Consider the following 19,806-nt stretch of genomic DNA (forward strand, 5'->3'; position numbering starts at 1 on the left):
TGGAGCCGAAGCCACTGCCAGTCTGTGAAGACAATACTGGGCTAGATAGACCAATGGTCTGACTCAGTATCTGGCAGCATCCTATGTTCCTATGTAAGTGTTTTAGCACACAAGAGTTCTCCTCCACCTCCCATTCTAGAGAGCCTCCTGGTAGGAATGAATAGTGTCTCCACCTTGGGCCAGGCAGGCCTAGGCCTTCATAGGAACATAGGAAAGTGCCTTATATCAAGTCAGACCTCTTGGTCCATCTTCTAGCTCAATATCATCTCTTCTACACTGACTAGCAGCAGCTCTCCAAGGTTTCAGGAAGGAGTCTTTACCAGCCGTACCTGGAGATGCCAGGGATTGAACCTGGGACCGTCTGCATGCAAAAGCAGATGCTTGGCCACTGAACTCCAGCCCCAACCCCTCATTTTACCCTGGAAGATCTCCTATGTCCTCAACAGCTACATATCAGGCAGAAATACAGCACAATTGCAATTGCAGAACAGAGCACAAATGCAACAGGGTTCCCAAACACTGTATCTCCATGCTGGGCAAAGATAGATAGTGTTTGGGAACCCTGTTGCATTTGTGTCAGCCATGCAATGGTTAAAGGTATGGGAACTCTGCAAAGGACGGGGGAGCGGCAATCTTAGGAAGGACAGAAAGAGAGAGGAGGAGGAAGAGAAGGAGGAGATCAGGATGAGTGGGTGAATTAAAAAGGGAAAGGGGGGGATGGAGGAGCAATGTTACACTTGTAGCTGTTTCCAGTGGGTGAGTCGAGGCTGTATTTGCTGAAACTCACCTCATCCAGGGAGATGGAAGAGTCTTTCCTATGAAAGGGTTCAGAGCAAAAAGATTTGCTTCACAGCAAGTCACCTCCGAAGTCCCCTTCCCTACAAGATCCTCTCCTTTCCATCCACTTTTACCAAGCCACCCATGTTTGCCAATAGCAATGTGGATCAATTCTACAGTATTAGAATCGGAACTGAATCCTGAAATTACCCTTGTTGGCTTTTCAGCATGTTAAGATCCCGAAAAAGGGTCTTAAACCTTTCCAAAAGACAAAAACAAAAAACAAAAACAAAACCCCCACAAAACCAGAAGCACGCTGCATTTTTGCTGCTTTGCTCATGTTTTGCCCAGTATCTCAGAATCATTACAGTTGTCCATTGTTTTTGTTTCTAATAATGTAACATTTAAATTAAACACTTGTAAAATGGGGGAAACCACCTAATGGCTCAGCAGGGAAATGACCTGATTAACAAGCCAGAGGTTGTCGGTTTGAATTCCCAATGGTATGTTTCATCTATATCGGGCAGCAGCAATATAGGAAAGATACTGAAAGGCATCGTCTCATACTGCGTGGAAAATGGCAATGGTAAACTCCTCGTGTATTCTACCAAAGACAACCACAGGGCTCTGTGGTCACCAGGAGTCAACACTGACTCAACAGCACTTTACCTTTAAAACAGAGAACTTGATTTAAAAAACACAACTCAACACTTTTTTGAGAGAGAGACAGAAAGAAACTTTATAGACCTCAAAGATCTGTGATGATTTGGAGGAGAAACCATATCCACCAACAAGTTAAGACCTGTGGGGGAGGAACTTGAAGGAGAAGGCATATAGAGACAAAGATTCCGGTCTTTGCTTCAAAACTAAGAGACATCTTTCAAAGAGCTAAAATAAGTTTTTTAAGCACCAGTGACAGAATTATTGGAATGGGGGAGGGGAGAGGGATTTAACAAAAGCATCTCTTTTGGTGGGCAGGACTCAAGACTCAGAATGAGCAGAACTGATGAGCTGAGAAAGGGAGAAATGTGCCCTGAGTGGCCAGTATAGACAGGATATGAGGCGCGGGCGGGGTCATGAAAAGCAATATCTAAAATCACTCTGGAGATCTCCAGCATGCTGAACTCTGAAGTCTTGCAGAAATTACCTTGCTAGTAAAGGGGCAAATCGCAAAAAGCTCTCTAGGTTCTAGACCTGTGAGGTCAGACTATGACCAAATCACAAAGATTTCAAATGCAGGAAGCACACAGGGGCATTTAAAACGTTTCAGCCTCCACATAGGAATATCTTCGGAAGGTCTCTGTAGAGCACAGACGCTGAACCCACCCTGTTTCTTTATAGTCCAACTTCTGTTGCTCCAAGCTATTATTATGTGGGGTCTTGACACTTACTCAAGTAAAAGTAGTTTATCACAGAATGGCCTATAGAAGACTATTCAAGCAACTCATTAGTTTTTGAGAAAGGAGCAATGCTGAGCGATGAAGTTATCCTCGATAGCGATCATTAAACCATGTATAATACACCTTCTTAAATCCTGAAAGGGGGCTTTGGAAATGGAAGATTAAGTAGGGTCTTTTCTAGCAACTCCGAAGCATGAATGTCAGCTTTGAAGGGCTACATTAGAACACCGATGAGAACACCGATGAGAGTCTGTTAAAAACACCGATGAGAGTCTGTTAAAAATTCTCAGAGCAAGCCTATCTATGTTTAATTCAGAATGTAGCCTGCCTGAGTTTAATGGAGCTTACTCCCTGGTAAGCATCTTTAGGACTGCATTCACAATTAGATAAACCATAATTAGCCCCCTATGGAAATTTGCCATGGATAACATCATGCTTGTGGAAATAGCCTTTGCATCAATTACAAGCAACCCAATCTAGAACATATCACACTTTGCCTTTGCTCTTGGGCAGTACTATCTTGGCCTCCAGTGGGCTTTTTACAAGCCAGAGAAGGGCAAAAGCAGCAAGTCAGGACTTATGGGAACTGGGCATGCACATGCTTGGCAGCAGGTGCTGCTTGGCTGGGATTCAGCAGCATTAGTTGCCCACAGAGGACTCCTATATTTTAACAGAGAAAATGCAGAGAGAGTTGTCTCTCTGCAGACAACTTGAACCTGGAAAACAGAGTCAATAGATTTCCTCACTGCTCACAGGAAAGGTTCTGTGATGGATCCTGGACTGGCTGTACAGTTCTCCTGAGGAGCAGTCAACTCTGGTGTGCAGCACTCATGATATCCAAACTTGAAGGGAAGGACAAGAGCTCAGTGGAAGAGTCTCTGTTTTGCATGCACATAGTCCTCATTCAATTCCAGGCATCTCCAGGGCGCATTCCAGATTAGACCCTAAAACGGGGTCAGGACGTATCTCTGAAGTGTGCTTCTACACTTCCTGTGTTGTGACACTGAAGTCCCGACGCTGATTGCAGGGTGCCGCTCATATGTCAGATGCCTTGTTTCAAATTTAATCTCTGCGATTTAGTGCAATGACGTTTAGTGCAATGACGTTTATCTGGCATTAAAAAAGGTGTCATTTTCCCGGGTTGTTAGTTTTCACGAGACTGCCCCCCCCCGCAGGTTTTACATTTTGACTGCAATATGCCTGAATGAGGCATTTAGCCACTTTAAAGCGGCTAATCTGGAAAGCACCCTGTAGGGATATGTGAACTGGCTCGACCTTGAGCCAGTTTGACACTGAGCTTGTCTAGCTCAAGGGCTCACCTGGTTTGGTTTGAACTCAAGCCGAGCCCCGCCCTCCCCCCCCCCGCTTGTCCAGGGGTTCTAACAAAATTATAACTCCTCCTCACTGCCTGGGGGTGGGGGTGCTGCCACAGGGGAGGTCCTCCCATAGTGTATGTTGTGGTTAAATGTGAATCCCAGGTCTGAAAATACTGGTATCTTCTGACAGAGGAAAAGGGCTCAGTATGCAGGTCTGCAGGCTATTGGCCTTAAGGTCAACTTGCTTCCTTCATCATCACTAGGAGCACTGGGTTGGCACACTCTACTTATCCTCATTGCTATCTACAAATATGCACACCCAGAATAGCTGTAGGAACTTCCCACGTGTCTGTACCAGTGTTCCCTCTAACAGGGATTCTCAGATGTTGTTGACTACAACTCCCATAATCCCCAAGCAAAGGCCATTGTAGCTGGGGATTCTGGGAGTTGTAGTCAACAACATCTGGGAATTCCTGTTAGAGGGAACACTGCTCTGCAGTGCACACTAAAGTTGCAATGGAGGCTTAATTCTGAGCCAGCCAGTTTCCTCAGGGCTGTTTCACAACATTCTTTCAGTGCTGGAATGGATAACTTCCATATTAAGCATCAACCGGGCTGGAAAGGGAAGAGTCAAGTTTGTATCTTAGCAATAACAAGAAATACCATCTCTGTTAGAGCTCTTGTTCAGAGTGTGCTCTCAGCCAGACATCCACCCTGAAGCCCCAAGCTCTGTCAGCTGTGTATGCTGCCAAAGCACTGGCAGAGATTGTGTGGTCTCCCCACCCACCCTTGATCAGCATCCTGCTGAGAAGAAAAGATACCAGCTGAGAGGGAAATACCCATGGAATAAGCCCCACCCACACGGTTGCAATATTCATCTATCCTTCAGATGCATAGGAATGCGCCATAGCAAAGCAGCTCCCACATAGCTGAGTGTGCTTGCGAAGGGAGGCGATATAAAATCCAATTCCTTCCCACCCATGCCCTGAAGCTTCCACCCTCCTCCCTCCCCACTCCCCACCACCAATAATTTATCCAGCAACTCAGTAGAAGTATATCATCTGGAATACTCAAGCAGTGTCTCACTTCCACAGGCTTCCACATGGATTGCATGCAAAATCATGCTCCTTGGAAGGCAAGAGGAAAGATTCCTAGAGGCAAAACAAAAAGTTGAAGGCCTTCAGGGAATGATTGCCCCCCGCCCCCCAGCAGATTCTTTGTCCAGCCCACTGAAAACGCCTATTCACATCAGGCCATTGACTACGAGAAATGCCTCATTACAGGCAACAACATCATCTCAACCTGCCAAGGTCAAAAAGTGGGACAGAGAAAGAGAGGACAAATGGAAGGGGAGCAGCAGAGTGCAGGAAGCACATAAAAGCCTGTAGCATGCATGACTTGAGCTGATTGAGTTATTTTGCAGCAGCCTCAAATATATGGAGAGCAGCAATAAACCATTGAGATCATTCCAGCATCTGTGAAGGATGGAGAAAAATACAAGTGTGTGAGGGAGGCAGAGTTGATGGCCAAGACAGGGCTAGGCCAGTGGCTAGGCAGATTCAGTTATCTGCTCCAGTGTTGGTCCCTGTTGTCCAGTTCATTAGGCCCAGAACCACAGGCCAGTTTTGGTTTTGAGTAGATCCCAGTGCTGAGTAAGAGAATGCATCAGTGGCAGGCTAGCAAATGCTTTGTGGCTTTTCCCTCTACACGTTCCTAGTCTAAAATGGGACCCAGGCTGGCTTGAAGCTTAGGTGCAGGGGATGAGGCCTATGTGTCTGGTCAGAATTCCTTCTGGCCGTGCTGGCGGTAGGGCTATGGGAAACAGACTGCCAATCAAGCTACAAAAATAGGAAGCCAGGTGAAGGAATGATCACTGAGGATAGATAGTACTCTCTGGAATCCTTTCCCACTTTTGCTGGCCACATCTGCCACACAGTGTTTATGCATGTATTGAACTCTCTTCTGACTCTCCTTTCTCTACATGTTATGGCCCCCATGATGCAGATACTCAAAACAGCCTCCATGAGTTGACTGCAACAAGTACAGTAGCTTACCACCTGGCCATCAATATGAGACAGAACATTTCCACCCAACTCCTAGGAACGTTCAGGAGTTCAACAAAAGGAAAAACGTTTCCACACAGCGCATAATTAATTTGTGGAATTCTCTGCCATGAGATGTAGTGATGGCCACTAGCTTGGATGACTTTAAAGGGGACTTAGACAAATTCATGGAGGACACGTCTACCAATGGCTACTAGTCTCCAGCCTAAGAGGCAAGATGCCTCTAAATACCAGTTGCAGGGGAGCAACAGCAAGAAAGAGGGCATGACCTCACCTGTTGGCTTCTCAGGAGCATCTGGTGGGCCACTGTGTAAAACAGGATGATGGAAAAACAACAACAACAACCAACTTTATTTGTTAGCTGCCCCATAACAAATTATTCTCTGGGGGACTAACAACACAGGATTAATACATATAATTAAAACACATAACACATTAAATCATAACAGGCAAAAAGGTGAAAATAAAATAAAAATAAAAAGGGGTGGGGAATCAAAGCAGCATTAAAAACTCATTTTAAAATTAGTTAAAAATCAGATAAAATCTGAAAAGCCAAATTTAAAAGCCCGAATTTAAAAGGCCTGGGTGAACAAAAAGGTCTTTACCTGGCATCTAAAAGAACAAAGTAATGAAGCCAGGCAAACCTCACTGGGGAGGCTATTCCATAAATGAGGTGCAACCACTGAAAAGGCCCTCTCCCTGGTAGCCATGACCTCTCCTAGTTTGGCAGGGGCACTTGGAGGAGGGCCTCCGAAGAAAATATTAAGGTATGGGTAGGGACATATGGGGCAAGGAGCTCTCTCAGGTAACCTGAGATAGGCCTGATCCAGTAGGGCTGATCTTATGTTCTTCTGTGGCATGGAGATTCCCCAAGCAATGGCAACAATCCATGCAATAAGTTGCTCTGTAGTTTACAACTGTGACATGGAAAAGCAGCCAAGCAGAGGCTGTTTTCAGAAGCTTCCATATCAGAGCTACAACATATAAATCAGCTGTTTGCTTCTCCTTTTCCCTCACTTACTACTTAAGCTCTTCGCCTCACTCATTTGCCATTCCTCTGAGTGGACAGGCTCAATGGAGCCCATCTGTCCCAATGCGAAGGGATCGCAGACCTTGGAGCTGGTTCTGTGTCAAGGAACAGATGGTTCAGTAGCTGCAACTGGAAGTAGCTGGGAACTGGAAGGGAGGGCGAAACCAAGTTCAAATCTCAGACCCATCTCAATGGTCCCATTAACCCTTGAGGAAGTGCGTAAGCCCGCACCCCATCCTGCTGTAGGATATGAGCACTGAACCAGCTAAGGATCCCAAGTGCTCTTGCATTGCCCAGGACTCCAACCTCCCTCCCATCAGAAGGCGGCGCTGAAGTCTTTGAGAGAATTGAACTCCTGAACCATCACAGGAGGTAACCAGTGAAGTGACAGCTCTGCTAGAAACATCCATGGAGGCCAGTGAGAAGAACCAGGAGGACTCTCCTTCAAGTCCAGGGACATCCAGACGCCTTCCAGCCCTGCTAGAGCACATGCCTTCACAGCTAGACCTAGTCCCTTAAACTCCAGAGCAGATGGCTTCTAGGAAGATGGGATTTCACACACATACATATCTCTCTTTGCAAAGCTTCTTAAACTCTCAAGTCAGCCCCAGAGTGGCACTGGAGCAACATTCCAGTTCCCTTGCTAACTGGGCAAAGAGGCACCTTTTAAAAGTGGGGATTCTCTTTATTTAGCAGGGGGAGAGCAACTGGCCCTCCCCAGCCCCAGCACAGCATCCTTCCAGTGGCTGTTGCTGGTGGCTGTCTTATGTTTCTTTTTTAGACTGTGAGTCCTTTAGGGACAGGAAGCCATTTTATTTATATCTATTAAACCGCTTTGGGAACTTTTGTTGAAAAGCAGCATATAAATATGCATCATATTCGTATTCCAAACTCTTTGCTTGTCATGTCGGGACTAAATGTGATGCTAATCATATCATTTGCCATTGCATTTTTATTTTAAATAAAGATAGGGAAGCTGATCGGGATCAGGACCAGGGGAAGGAGAAGAGTGTTTAACCCTTTACTCTGTGCCACAGTCCAGATGAAAACTGCTCTTCTCTGAAGCTGCTATTAGCACTTGAAGTGAAGATGCATCATTGAAGCTTTCATCTCAATGAACAGAGTGGCTGGGAGAGGTGATTTTCAGTAGGACCACAGTACAAATGCAGGGTCTTTTTAAGACTCTGAGAGGTCTGGGAGCAGAATGTTCATTTGAGCCCCACTACCCTCAATTTTCTCTGGCTTACATACTGTGCAAAGTTATGCGCATGGTGAAATGTAACATTTGTGCAGCTGTGCAAGAGCACTGTTGTGCAAGTGCAAACATTGCAGAGTTACGTGACAATGCAGCCATTATATATAATGACTGCACTGTTGCACAACTCCATTTGCACAGTGTTTGTGCCTGCACAAGAGCACAAATGTTGCATTCCACCACATGTGTAACATCGCTCCATATATCAGCCACTGCAGTCTCTTTCAATGCAATAATTCATACTACTGAAATAACTCTTGGTCCTGGGATTACGTTTTAACTGATCAGCTTTACTGCCTTGAATGAAAAGGATTGATCCAATCATTTCAAATACTGAACCATACTTTGGATAGGGGGTCCAAAGTTGGGTGGGAGCCCTCCATTTGTGGGACCCTGGACAGTTGCCTCCCCATCGCAAAAAAAAAAAAAAGAAGAAGAAGAAGAAGAAGGGGAAAAAAGGCCTTGTTCACACGTAAAGCCCTTCCCTTCACCATGGTTCCAATTGAGCGGGGTGGGGGGAGCTGTTATTTTTTAAACAATTAAGCCAAATTACACGATTACTGTCAGGTCTCATTTGGCCCTCAGTGAGCCCAATATCTTAGGGTTCTGGCCCATTGTTGCATCAGTCCCTCTCCAAGTGCTCTGTAGTTCTGACTGCTTGCTGCTTGACCAGTACCTTGTCACAACTGGCTTGAACAGAATTAAGATGGCCCCAGTTTCCCAGTGTGTTCAGTCCGTCAAACTGGACCATGGCCCATCAAGTGGGCCACCCTCAGCTGGTTGTGCTCACCACTTGGCACAGGAAACACATGCCTCTGTGATCCAGATTTGGCATTTCCACCAGGACAGCCCCCCTTCTCTAATTACAGCTTTAGATTGTCTTTCCCTTGCCACTTCCTGTTCCCAATTGCAGCTGTGAAATATGCTAATCCACTGCTTACATCATGAAACAAGAGAGCTAATAATAACCTGCAAGTTTTCAAAGCACATAAAAGGGTGGATGTGGCGTCTCACCCTTCCTAGTGCAGCTGCCATCCCACGCTGGTTGACTCCTTGTGCTGCATGACAACTGCCTAGGCCTAGCCCGTCTCCTTTGAGTTTGCTGTGGCCTCCCCTCCTAGGAATCCTCGAGTGCTCTGCTTAAAGAGCAAATGTTCATCCTTTCTCTCAAGAAACAAAGATTAAGTGAGACGGCACCATCTTCTGGATCACCTATCGTTGAAAAAATCCATGTGCTTTAAAGTTACGGATAACATTTACGATAAACAGTAAAGGGAAATAAGCAGGGGGAAACTCAGATGTCTCTGAGCTAGTTTCTCCAACTACTGCCATGTCTGCAGGTATTCAGTTCTGGATTGATGAAGAACTCTGTGGCTCTCAAAGGCTTGCATCTAGCAGTTGACATCCTGACTAATGCTGCGTGCAAGCAAACAAAAGAAGCATACTTGCTGTGGCTCTGATTCCACTTCTGAAGCATGGGTGCTTGTGCACAAACAGGGGATTTCCACAAATCTCCTGTTCCCCTGGAAGTATTCTGGGCTGTGCAACCTTCAGGGACATAGTTTAAGGTGGCACAGAGTGCTGCCACGTAGGGGAGGATGGCACCCCCCCACGACCACAAACAGACTGGGTGAGCACCCACTTCAGAAACAGGACTGCAGCCACTGCATGCAGGTTTCTTTTGCTTGCATGCACACACCCTTAGCCAGGATGTTGGCCAGAATTTTAACATGAGTTGGTAGAAATTTAAAAAAAGATATTTATCATTTACTCTATATTTCTTAATCAACATGGTGACTGCAATTTTTGATCTATTCAATGCATGTTTTAAAGCATCTGCCTTCACATCCCTGATGCTAGAGGTAGAAAAGAACCAACATTCTGCATTTTACAGAAGTGGAAACTGAGACTCAACCCAGTATGTATACATGTGATCAATTTCCACCACCTCCTCCCATGTTAGCTAACAAGGGAGGAGAAACAAGGGATGACTGGGCAGCTCCTGAAGGCTCAGAAGGGCCTACTGCTAATCCCTGAGGCACAGGCATCCTGGGGACTTCTTCTGGGGTAGGGGCAAAGCCAGCAATCCAGTACCCCCCCTTTCTGGGATCATGCCCCCTTGAATTCAATGGGAACTGGCTCAATCGGGGGGGGGTCCCCTCTTGCCCCTGTTCTGGACACCCATGCCCTGATGCCACATCTGCGATGTTCATGCGGCGGTGATGGAGCAACTCTCTCAGCCACAAGAGTTGTTTCATTGTTCCTCTTCTCTCCCATTCTATCTACAAATTGAAGCTTTCCCCCAGAGGCCCCTACAAGAGTGCAAAAACCTCCTGCAGGGGCGTAGCTATAATTGAGTGAAAGGGTTCAAAGAACATGGGCCCCCAGCTCCTGAGGGCCCTCCAGCTCCATCCCACCCTATTTTCTTCATTATCTCCCTCATTCTGGGGGGCCGCCATAGAGAGGGATGAGCACGGGCCCCCTCTCCCCTAGCTATACCCCTGACCTCCTGGGCAAACTTCCCATCTGCGGATGGTAACTGGGAAGAGCCAGCAACAAAGCATGACTTTTTTGTACTTCTTTCAGCCCCATCGGTACCAGACACAGAGACACACACACATGTCAAGGAAGGGAAGCTCTCCATGAACTCTGTTGGAGGGTTGTGGGGGTGGCGGTACACAGATAGGAGGGTGCTCACAGAGGGAGGCATGTTCAGTCACTGTTGTGGGCTCCCTCCCATCATGTTTAAAGGTTCTGTTGAGAACTTCATGTCGCATGTTCATAGTGCTGACTGCATCTGCATAGTGCTGGGAACACAGGAAGCTGCTTTATACCGAATCACACCCTTGGTCCATCTAGCTCAGGCCTGCTCAACTTAGGCCCCCCAGCTGTTTGGGGACTAAAACTCCCATAATCCCCAGCCACAGTGGCCAATAGCCAGGGATTATGGGAGTCCCCCCCCCCTTTTCTTTTTTACATTTTTATATCCCGCTCTTCCACCAAGGAGCCCAAAGCGGTGTGCTACATACTTAAGAGTCACCTACTGAGCCACCTACATACTTAAGAGGCCCAGAGTCACCCAGCAAGTACTTGACTGAATGGGGATTTGAACTCGGGTCTCCCCGGTCCTAGTCCAGCACTCTAACCACTACACCACGCTGGAGTTGTAGACCAACATCTGCAGGAGGGCTGAAGTTGAACAGACCTGATCTAGCTCATTATTGTCTACCCTGGCTGCCAGCAGCTTGCTAAGGTTTCAGGCATGTGTCTTTCCCAGCCCTACCTGGAGATGCCAGGAATTGAAGCTAGTGCCTTCTGCATGCAAAGCAGATAAATGATGATGATGATGATGATGATGATGATGATGATATTGATATCAATCTAATATTGATAAGACCCAGAAAGACAGTAAGTGTCGGTTATGCAAGGAAGAGATGTGAGATGGTTGTGCACCTTGTATGTTGTAAGAAAATCATGCAGACTGATTATAAGGAAAGTCACAATAAAGTTGCTGCAATGATCCACTGGAACTTTTGCAAGAATTACAAATTGCCAGCAAGCAAGAATTGGTGGAATCATCCAATTGAGAAGGTAACAGAAAACGAGGAGGCAAAAATCCTTTGGGATTTTTGAATACAAATGGATAGGCAATTAGCATACAATATGCCGGATCTGATAGTCATCGAGAAGAATTGGTTCTGATACCTGATATTGCAATCCCAGGGGATAGACGAATTGATGAAAAACAATTGGAAAAAATAACTAAATACAAGGACCTTCAAATTGAAATTGAGCGGCTCTGGAAAAAGAAAACAACAGTGGTGCCAATAGTTGTTGGTGCTCTTGGTGCAGTACCAAAAGAACTTGAACACCATCTTGACACATTGTGCATCAATAAAATTACAACACATCAGCTACAGAAGGCCACACTACTTGGGACTGCACGAATACTACGACACTATCTTTAATTTTTTTTGGTTATTCTAGACCCTTGGAAAGGGCCTGATAATTAAAGTACCAAATCCAGTCAATAACATTTGGTATACCGTGTGCAAACAGCTTCATCATCATCATCATCATCATCATCTTTATTTGTTAGCCACCCCATAACAAATTGTTCTCTGGGCAGTTCACAATACAGAGTTAAAACACACACAAAAACACACACAACACATTAAATCATATCAGACAAATAGAGAGAAAAGAAAATACACATACAATACAAAGCAGTTTAAAAACTCATTTTAAAATTAGTTAAAAATCAAATCAGATCAGATGTTCTACCACTGAGTAGTATAATGACCTGAATATATTTCCTGAATACATTTCATGAACATTTAGGCAAATGTTGGAGGGGCTTCAGGGGGAGAATCCTACTGGATGAATTATTTGGGATGGAAGCTGGCTTTTCATAACCAATGTCTTCCCCCATCCCCACCCACAAAAAATGCCACATCTTTTCAGGTGGCAGCAACAGCACTTCTAGTGCTGCTGCTGTTCCCAGCAGCTGGCTCCCAATAGCTACCCCTCCCTGCCAGAATGCACCAGGGACTGGTACTATATCACAATAAAGACAGAGCACTGCTGCCGCTGCCACCACCATCCATGAAGGTGTTGCATTCTCTGTGGAAAAAAGACAACATTTGTAAGGAGCAAGCCACTCCTTACTCTGAGAAGTTCAACCAAGTTTCATCCCCCCACCCCACCAAACTTCTTTAAAAGCCTCCTATTTTCACTTCTGCCTGTGAAAAGGGCAGCAAAATGAGGGGTGCTGTTCATATCAGCACTGCATCTGGATGCAAATAAGCATGGGCTGTATTTTCTATTATTCCCCATGCTAGTAATGATTTGTGAACTTACACAATGCAAAATATAATCAAAAGTGAACCTCCTTGCAAAGCTCATTTTGTGTGCATATGTACCCACAATACAGATAGAGATTCTACAGGTTCCTCCAAGAAGGGTAGTCACAATATCTGATTCACAGATTTCCATTGCCATTTTGGTATTGCTGAAGCAGGGAATTTTGTCCCTCTTCAAACAAGTGAAATTTACAGCGCAGTCAATGTGGTTTATGGCAATATAAGTCAAATGCACATCAACGGAAGATTTCAGTTAGCACGACGGCAGACATGTCCTTCTTCTAAAATACAGTACAAGAGTAGGAAACATATCTTTACATTACAAGTCTACCTGCCATGACATGCCCCCATGTGTGTCACTAACTTACTGTATTTCCCTGCAGGAACACTTAGAATCTGCAAGGATCCTCGGGTGCTTTCCTATGCTTTGTGAAATAAGAGCCTCCTTATCGCTGACAAGTTTTTAAAAGTCTTTAAAGCCTTATTTTTTCACCCAGACTTTTAAAAACTGATTGTGGTTTTAAATTGTTTAAGGTTTTTCATTTTTATCTTAATTTGTTCTATGTTGTTGTAAACCACCCAGAGATGGAAGTTTGGGGAGATTAGACAGACAAACAGACAGAGGCATATATGGAGGACAGGTGTGCCACAAAACCGGGAGGAGAGTTCCTGAATGTGGTCAGCATTGCTAACAGCCATTAGAGGGGAAATGGAAACTTCTCCACAGATGCATCAACTGCTTTTAATTTTAGGCTTTCCAGCTCAGAACTGGGGAGTTTGCTTGTGGAGACAGTGTACATTGTGGCCCAAGACATTTGAATACTGGCAGCTTGGGTAGTGAGGAAGCATAAATATTTTGCAACTACCACACTCACTCCAGACTCTTCATTTTGCACCTCCTATTATTCGAGTGTTATCTTTCTGTCAGCGTAATACATTACTTAAAATATCAGGGATGTGGAATTAAAGCTCAGAGGAATCACTCAGGTTGACGAAGGGAACCCTCACAGCTTTTTATGTCTTGCTGCACTCTTCAACTTATCACCCATCTCTTTGGTTTTGGAATTTGCACATCACCGTTTTCATGCTTAGCAGAAGAAGAATGTGAAAGAGCATGTTCTACAATTAACACTACCAGGTCATCTTAAAAGGTTGCATACACCAGTGTTCGGACCCTTAGGAACATAGGAAGCTGCCATATACTGAGTCAGCACACTGGTCTATCTAGCTCAGTATTGTCTTCACAGACTGGCAGCGGCTTCTCCAAGGTTGCAGGCAGGAATGTCTCTCAGCCCTATCTTGGAGAAGCCAGGGAGGGAACTTGGAACCTTCTGCTCTTCCCAGAGCGGCTCCATCCCCTGAGAGGAATATCTTACAATGCTCACACTTCTAGTCTCCCATTCATATACAACCAAGGGGACAAGTCAGGCTTGCTCTACAAGACCAGCTCTTCTGCCACCACTGGTGTGTGCAGCTCTTGAAGATATTATAGAACTCACAGTCTTGATTACTGGATTTCTCATTCCAAGAATGGGGTAATCCCAAAGACACTTTGGGTCAGTTACTGTGGTCCAGTCCACTCCACCCATTGGCTTTATAACAGCTGCTTTATCACGTCAGCCTATTGCTGCTCCCTCAAGACTGCGGTAGGAGGGCAGGAGTTGTGTGATTTGTTCACAGGAGTAGAATATGCCAGCTTTGGACTCCCACCTGAACCCACATGGTATGCAAAACTCTGTCAGCATCAGTTCATGCTGATGAGTCACAAAAGCTGCTAACTGCTAGCAAGGGGGGAAAGCAGCTGTCACGAGTCTGGCAGTTTGTGTGAATTGGCTTGCTCTTTAGCATCAAGTGGTTCAGAGTGGACAGAGTGTTATCAGGTTCAGAGTGGACGTAAGAGACATCACTGCAATAAATTCAACAATTTTACCTGACAGACTTTACACAATGCATATTCATTTTACATACATTGCTCCGGCAGTTGATTTTCCTCTCCATCAAATGCACGGACCACATGTCTCTCCTGAATTTGTCTAGCAAATTATTCTTGCAACAAGGCTGAAAGATCGCCTTTGCTGCCAAGCTGCATAATTTTTATGTAGATCATTGCCTCTGGCAGCTGATGCATAGATTCGGGCTGAACTATGCAGGCTCATGAGCTTGAACGTGGACTTACTGTGGACTGGAAAAGCTTCAGCAAGAGGCCAGTTTCCCCGAACCCTCCAGAGCTCATGCAAACTTATGTGCCCACCAAGGCAATACATCTCCTTACCTTCCACTGGTGAGGTCTTCAATCTTTTGCAAATGTTATGCACTCCCCCGTAGGTGTCATTTATCCTAGTGACCGCCTCTGCACTGCGAAGCTCCATGAGGCCCCGCAGGTCCCCCACGGAGCATCCAAAGTCCCCCTCATGGCTGCCCTCAGCAACAGAGTTCCCGGGATGATGATCTGCAGAGTTGTTCGTCATCTTGACAAAAAATGAGCGGGTTCAGTAAGAACAGAACCAAAAATGCTGGGAGCTGCTGTTCCACCTTCCTGTCTCTTTCCTCTATGAAATCACACCAGGCGATGCAAACTCTGGAGCTCTCCGCAGAAAGCAGCCCAGTGTGGTGGCTCGTAGGGCACCTGGAACAACACCTCTGGGGAGGAAGGAGGATCCTGAGTAAATTGGCAGGGCTGGAGAGGGGGTGGGGAAAACAGCACTTCCTTCTGCAGCTCCCCCGTGAAGCCAGTGAAACTAGCCAAGTCCAACTTCTTCAGATGAAGGTGTAAACAGGATGTGCATGTTACCGTGGAAGCGAACTTAGCAACAACCAGCATGCATCTCCCAGAGAAAGAGGTGGGTTCCCTGGATACCGTCTTCAACCGAAACTGCAAGACAAAGATTTGAAACAAAATTAGAGAGTTAATAAGAGGCCCAGGAGGATAGCTAATATGCACACAGGTACAACAGCTGCAGAAGTACAGTGTATGTATCAATACTGGGAATAAAGTTACTGGGAAAGCAGAATCTTTATGGATAAGCTGGTTTCTGAAGACCTCTCCTGAGTGGGCTTTAATAAAGGGGCCGCCTCAGAAACAAACAAATTCACTCATCATACTGAGCATGCCTCCCTCTGCTGGAGATCATGATGAGACCCGGAGGATGAAGCTGGGAAATAGGAAGCCGCCTTCTACCAAGTCAATGAGCTACATCTAGCTCATTACTATCTACACTGATTAACTGTCTACACTGATTAACCCTAACCCCTGCTAACTTGACAAAGAGGCACCTTTGAACATGATGATTCTCTTTATTTAGCAGTGGGGGAGTAACTGGCCCTATCCACCCCCAGCACAGTACATCCAGTGACTGTTGCTGGTGTCCATCTTGTGTTTCATTTTAGGTTGTGAGCCCTTTGGGGACAGAGATCCATCTTATTTATTTATTATTTCTCTTTGTAAACCTCCCTGAGCCATTTTTGGAAGGACGGTATAGAAATGAAATGAAATGAAATGAAATGAAATGAAATGAAATGAAATGAATGAATGATGATGATGATGATGATGATAATAATAATAATAATAATAATAATAATAATAATAATAATAATAATAAATAAATAAATAATAACTGGCAGTGGCTCTCCAGGGTATCAGAGAGGGCTCTTTCCTAGCCTACCTGGAGATGCCAGGGATTGAACCTAGGACCTTCTGCATGCAAAGCAGATGCTCTATCACTAAGCTACACCACCTTCCCCACAAAGGAAGGGGAACATCCCTGTAGTTATGTTGCACTTCAGAAGCACTCTTGAGCACCTCTGAAGCACAATGCAACATGGATGAGCCCCTGCCTTCCCACTCCGTGCAATATTGGGGAGGAAGTGGGTGGATTGTCCCCGACCTCAAGCAGCCAGTGCAAAGACCCCACGCCTCTCCTGAATGACGATACCAAGGCTAGTCAAAACTTGTGGGCCCATAGCCCTAAGCAGGTCCCTTAAAAGGACATACTCAGTACAAACAGACCACGAGAAATGGGTACTCTGGCCTTGGAGATGAGAATACTTTTAAGGTGGTGTGATTTGTTTGTCTGTTTAATGAAGAAAAAAAGAGGGGAGAGGTTACAAAATGGCAGGGGATTCCTGCAGGGAAAAGCTGAAGCCTTGTTGGCATTTGTCACTAAGTTTTGTTTTAGGCAGGGAAATGCTAAGCCTCTAGAGAAAGAAATGCACACACCTTTACAAATAATGGCAAAATGGCACAGGAAGTTATAGCTTGCCACCAGTGAGGTCACACACAGCATCCTAAGAGGGGTCAACAATATTCATGCAACCGCTGTATGGACAGCATTCCAAAACACATCACATGCACTGGCAACCCTGCAAAGTATGTGCTGATGAATGAATTGTGAGGAAAATTCCTCCCATCAACCAGGTTTCATCCCCAGCCAAGTCATGTCGGGAGGAAAGGCTCAATTTCCTTTCAACCTTGAAGCAACTGTTGGGGAGAGAGATTTGCAGTTCCTTGTGACTGAGGTGAGCAAATGTCTCATTCAACAGTTGTATTAACACCCTGTCCTTGCTTAGGGTTAGTGCCTGCACACTACCAGGGACATTCTCCAGTAGGAGAGGGAAGTGTGCATGCACTATTTACAGTCAGACCCAATTTTTGGAGTTTCGAAGAAGGCCGGAGATAATTTCAACCCTAATATTTGAGGACTATTCTAGTCTGTTGTAAGCCAACATTCTTGGAAGACACTGAAGTGGGTCTCATGGTCAGTGAGACCCACTTTGAAAGGGTTTGCGGGGAGAGTGGGCTAAGCCCGCTCTCCTCGCAGACGATCAGCAAGCCCTGACTGCTGGCTCTGTCACGGAGCCGGCGGGGGCTTGGAAGTTTGGGGGCTGTGCGACCCCCAGAAGTTCCAGCATGCCCTGTGTGAGCGCACAGAGCATGCTGGAGAGACCTCTAAGCCGGGAGGCTGCTTTTTAGCCTCCTGGTCGGGAGGCAAGCTATAACCACCTGCAAGCCCGGTGGTTTACATGAGCAGCAAAAATCAGGCTAGGATCTCCTAGCCCAATTTTTGATGGTCGTGAGATCAGCCTCAGTGAGGCTGTTCACACGTATGTGCAAAACCAGGCTAAGCGAGCCCAGCCTGGTTTTGCACACACCTGTGTACTGCCGGGATTACACACCTGTGTACCGCCGGGATTGGGCTGATCCCGGCGGCACCACAGCAGCAAACCTGTCTATGAAGCCTCCCTTTAAAATGAGGCAAAGGGAGCGAGTACTCCCTTAACCTCGTTTTGAAGATTGTCTGTCAGCTGCGGCTGCTGGCATACTTGGGGAGGCTAGGGGATACCCATAATGAACAATGCACTTGCATGGTGCATTATTGGACCTCCGGGGTGGGGGGGAGGATGCATCCCAGTACCCCAACCCTAGGAGCTACTGATAGGCCAGTGCTTGTCTGGACAGGTGATCCACCCACCCAAGGACTGCTCTGCTCGTGTGCGGGGGAGGTAAGCATTTCCTCGCCCCTTTAGAGCCCATTCTCTAATCATGAGAATGGGCTCTCTGCATAGTAATTGCTTACACCTAACAAGACAACTGCTTGACTTTCTTCTACCTGAGAACTATTCTGCCAACTTTATGCCAATTTAAAATGTACCGCAAGGGCTAAAAGTGTTTTGCTTTTGGAAGCAGGAGATATCTGTTTGGAATCCAGCTTGCCAGATGCTATAGCTACATCTAGTTGCAGTGACAGAATTATTGGTTTAAAATGGGATTTGCTCCAATCACATTCAAAGCAGGGACGGGTAGGTCTGATTTGTAGAGCAGAAAGCCTGGCACAAATGAGAAGAGATGAACTCTCTCCATGGTTTCTGAAGCACAGCTGGAGAGGGGGAAAGGGAGCCCTGGGGGTGAGGCTGTTCATACTGTCACAACTCCGCAGCGGGGAAGCAACTTGCCTAGGGAGCAAGAGGTTGTTAGTTCGACTCCCCCACTGGTATGTTTCCCAAACTTTGGGAAACACCTATATTGGGCAGTAGTGATATAGGAAGGCATCCTCTCACACTGTGCGGGAGGAGGCAATGGTAAACCCCTTCTGTATTCTACCATGAAAACCACATGGCTCTGTGGTCGCCAGGAGTCAACACCGACTTGATAGCTCAACCAATTTTACATATGATTAGAGCAGACCGAGGTTTAAACGAACATGCAGTTTGGACCAAAGTACTTTGATTTGCTTTCTGGTAAAGTGCAATGACTTTCTCCCAGTGGTCTAGCAATGCTCTCTGGACTGTTATAAGTAACTACCTTGCCCTGACATAACATTTTACATCCCTAGCAAGCTTATGCATATTTACTCAGAAGCAAATCCCACTGAATCCAATGGAATTTACTCCCTGTTAAGCATGTATTGGATTGCACCAACAGTCAGAGCTAGGGAATGGGGGGTGGTGGAGAAAGAGAGGTGCCCCAAACTTGCACCTTGATTTCTGCTGAGCCTTTTTATTCCCACCATAGCCAGATTCAGACATTATACTGTACAAGTGTACAGATGTCTGCACACTCATACATGTGCTTGTGTGAATGCCTGTACCTGTGTTCATGTTAAAAGTAAACCTGGGTACAGGCCCCTCAAATGCATAGTACAGATAGGGAATATACTGCTGTACCTGTGTTGAACATAACATATGAATGACTGTATCTGTGTACAGAGCTATACCTGTGTACACTGAACACTCATTGTACGAGTGTTGAATATAATATGTGAATGGGTCTCATGTATAATGGACTTCTCTGCCACACTGAATTCTTACATAAGAACATAAGAAGAGCCTTCTTGGATCAGGCCCACGGTCTCCCAAGTCTAGCATCCTATTCCCCACAATAGGAACATAGGAAACTGCCATATACTGAGTCAGACCATTGGTCTATCTAGCTCAGTATTGTCTTCACAGACTGGCAGCGGCTTCTCCAAGGTTGCAGGCAGGAATCTCTCTCAGCCCTATCTTGAAGAAGCCAGGGACCAGATGCTTCTGGGAGCCCACAAGCAGGAGATGAGGGCCTGCCCCTCTCCTGCTGTAGCAGCCCTGCAGCTGGTATTCAGATGCCTCTT

General features: G+C 45.9%; 1 protein-coding gene across 8 annotated transcripts in view; it reads right to left on the reverse strand.

The window, feature by feature from the left end:
• The window catches only part of ATP2B4 (ATPase plasma membrane Ca2+ transporting 4), a 234,218-nt gene that overhangs the window by 108,503 nt on the left and 105,909 nt on the right, over positions 1 to 19,806 (reverse strand). For all 8 annotated transcript variants that reach the window (XM_053250136.1, XM_053250139.1, XM_053250132.1 and 5 more), the window contains exon 2: positions 14,976 to 15,575. In XM_053250136.1, coding sequence (XP_053106111.1) covers positions 14,976 to 15,171 — 196 coding nt within the window. In that variant the 5' untranslated portion in view covers positions 15,172 to 15,575. The remainder of the gene's footprint in view (positions 1 to 14,975; positions 15,576 to 19,806) is intronic.

This window comes from Hemicordylus capensis, chromosome 4 (assembly GCF_027244095.1).
Source record: "Hemicordylus capensis ecotype Gifberg chromosome 4, rHemCap1.1.pri, whole genome shotgun sequence".
Classification (NCBI taxonomy): domain Eukaryota; kingdom Metazoa; phylum Chordata; class Lepidosauria; order Squamata; family Cordylidae; genus Hemicordylus; species Hemicordylus capensis.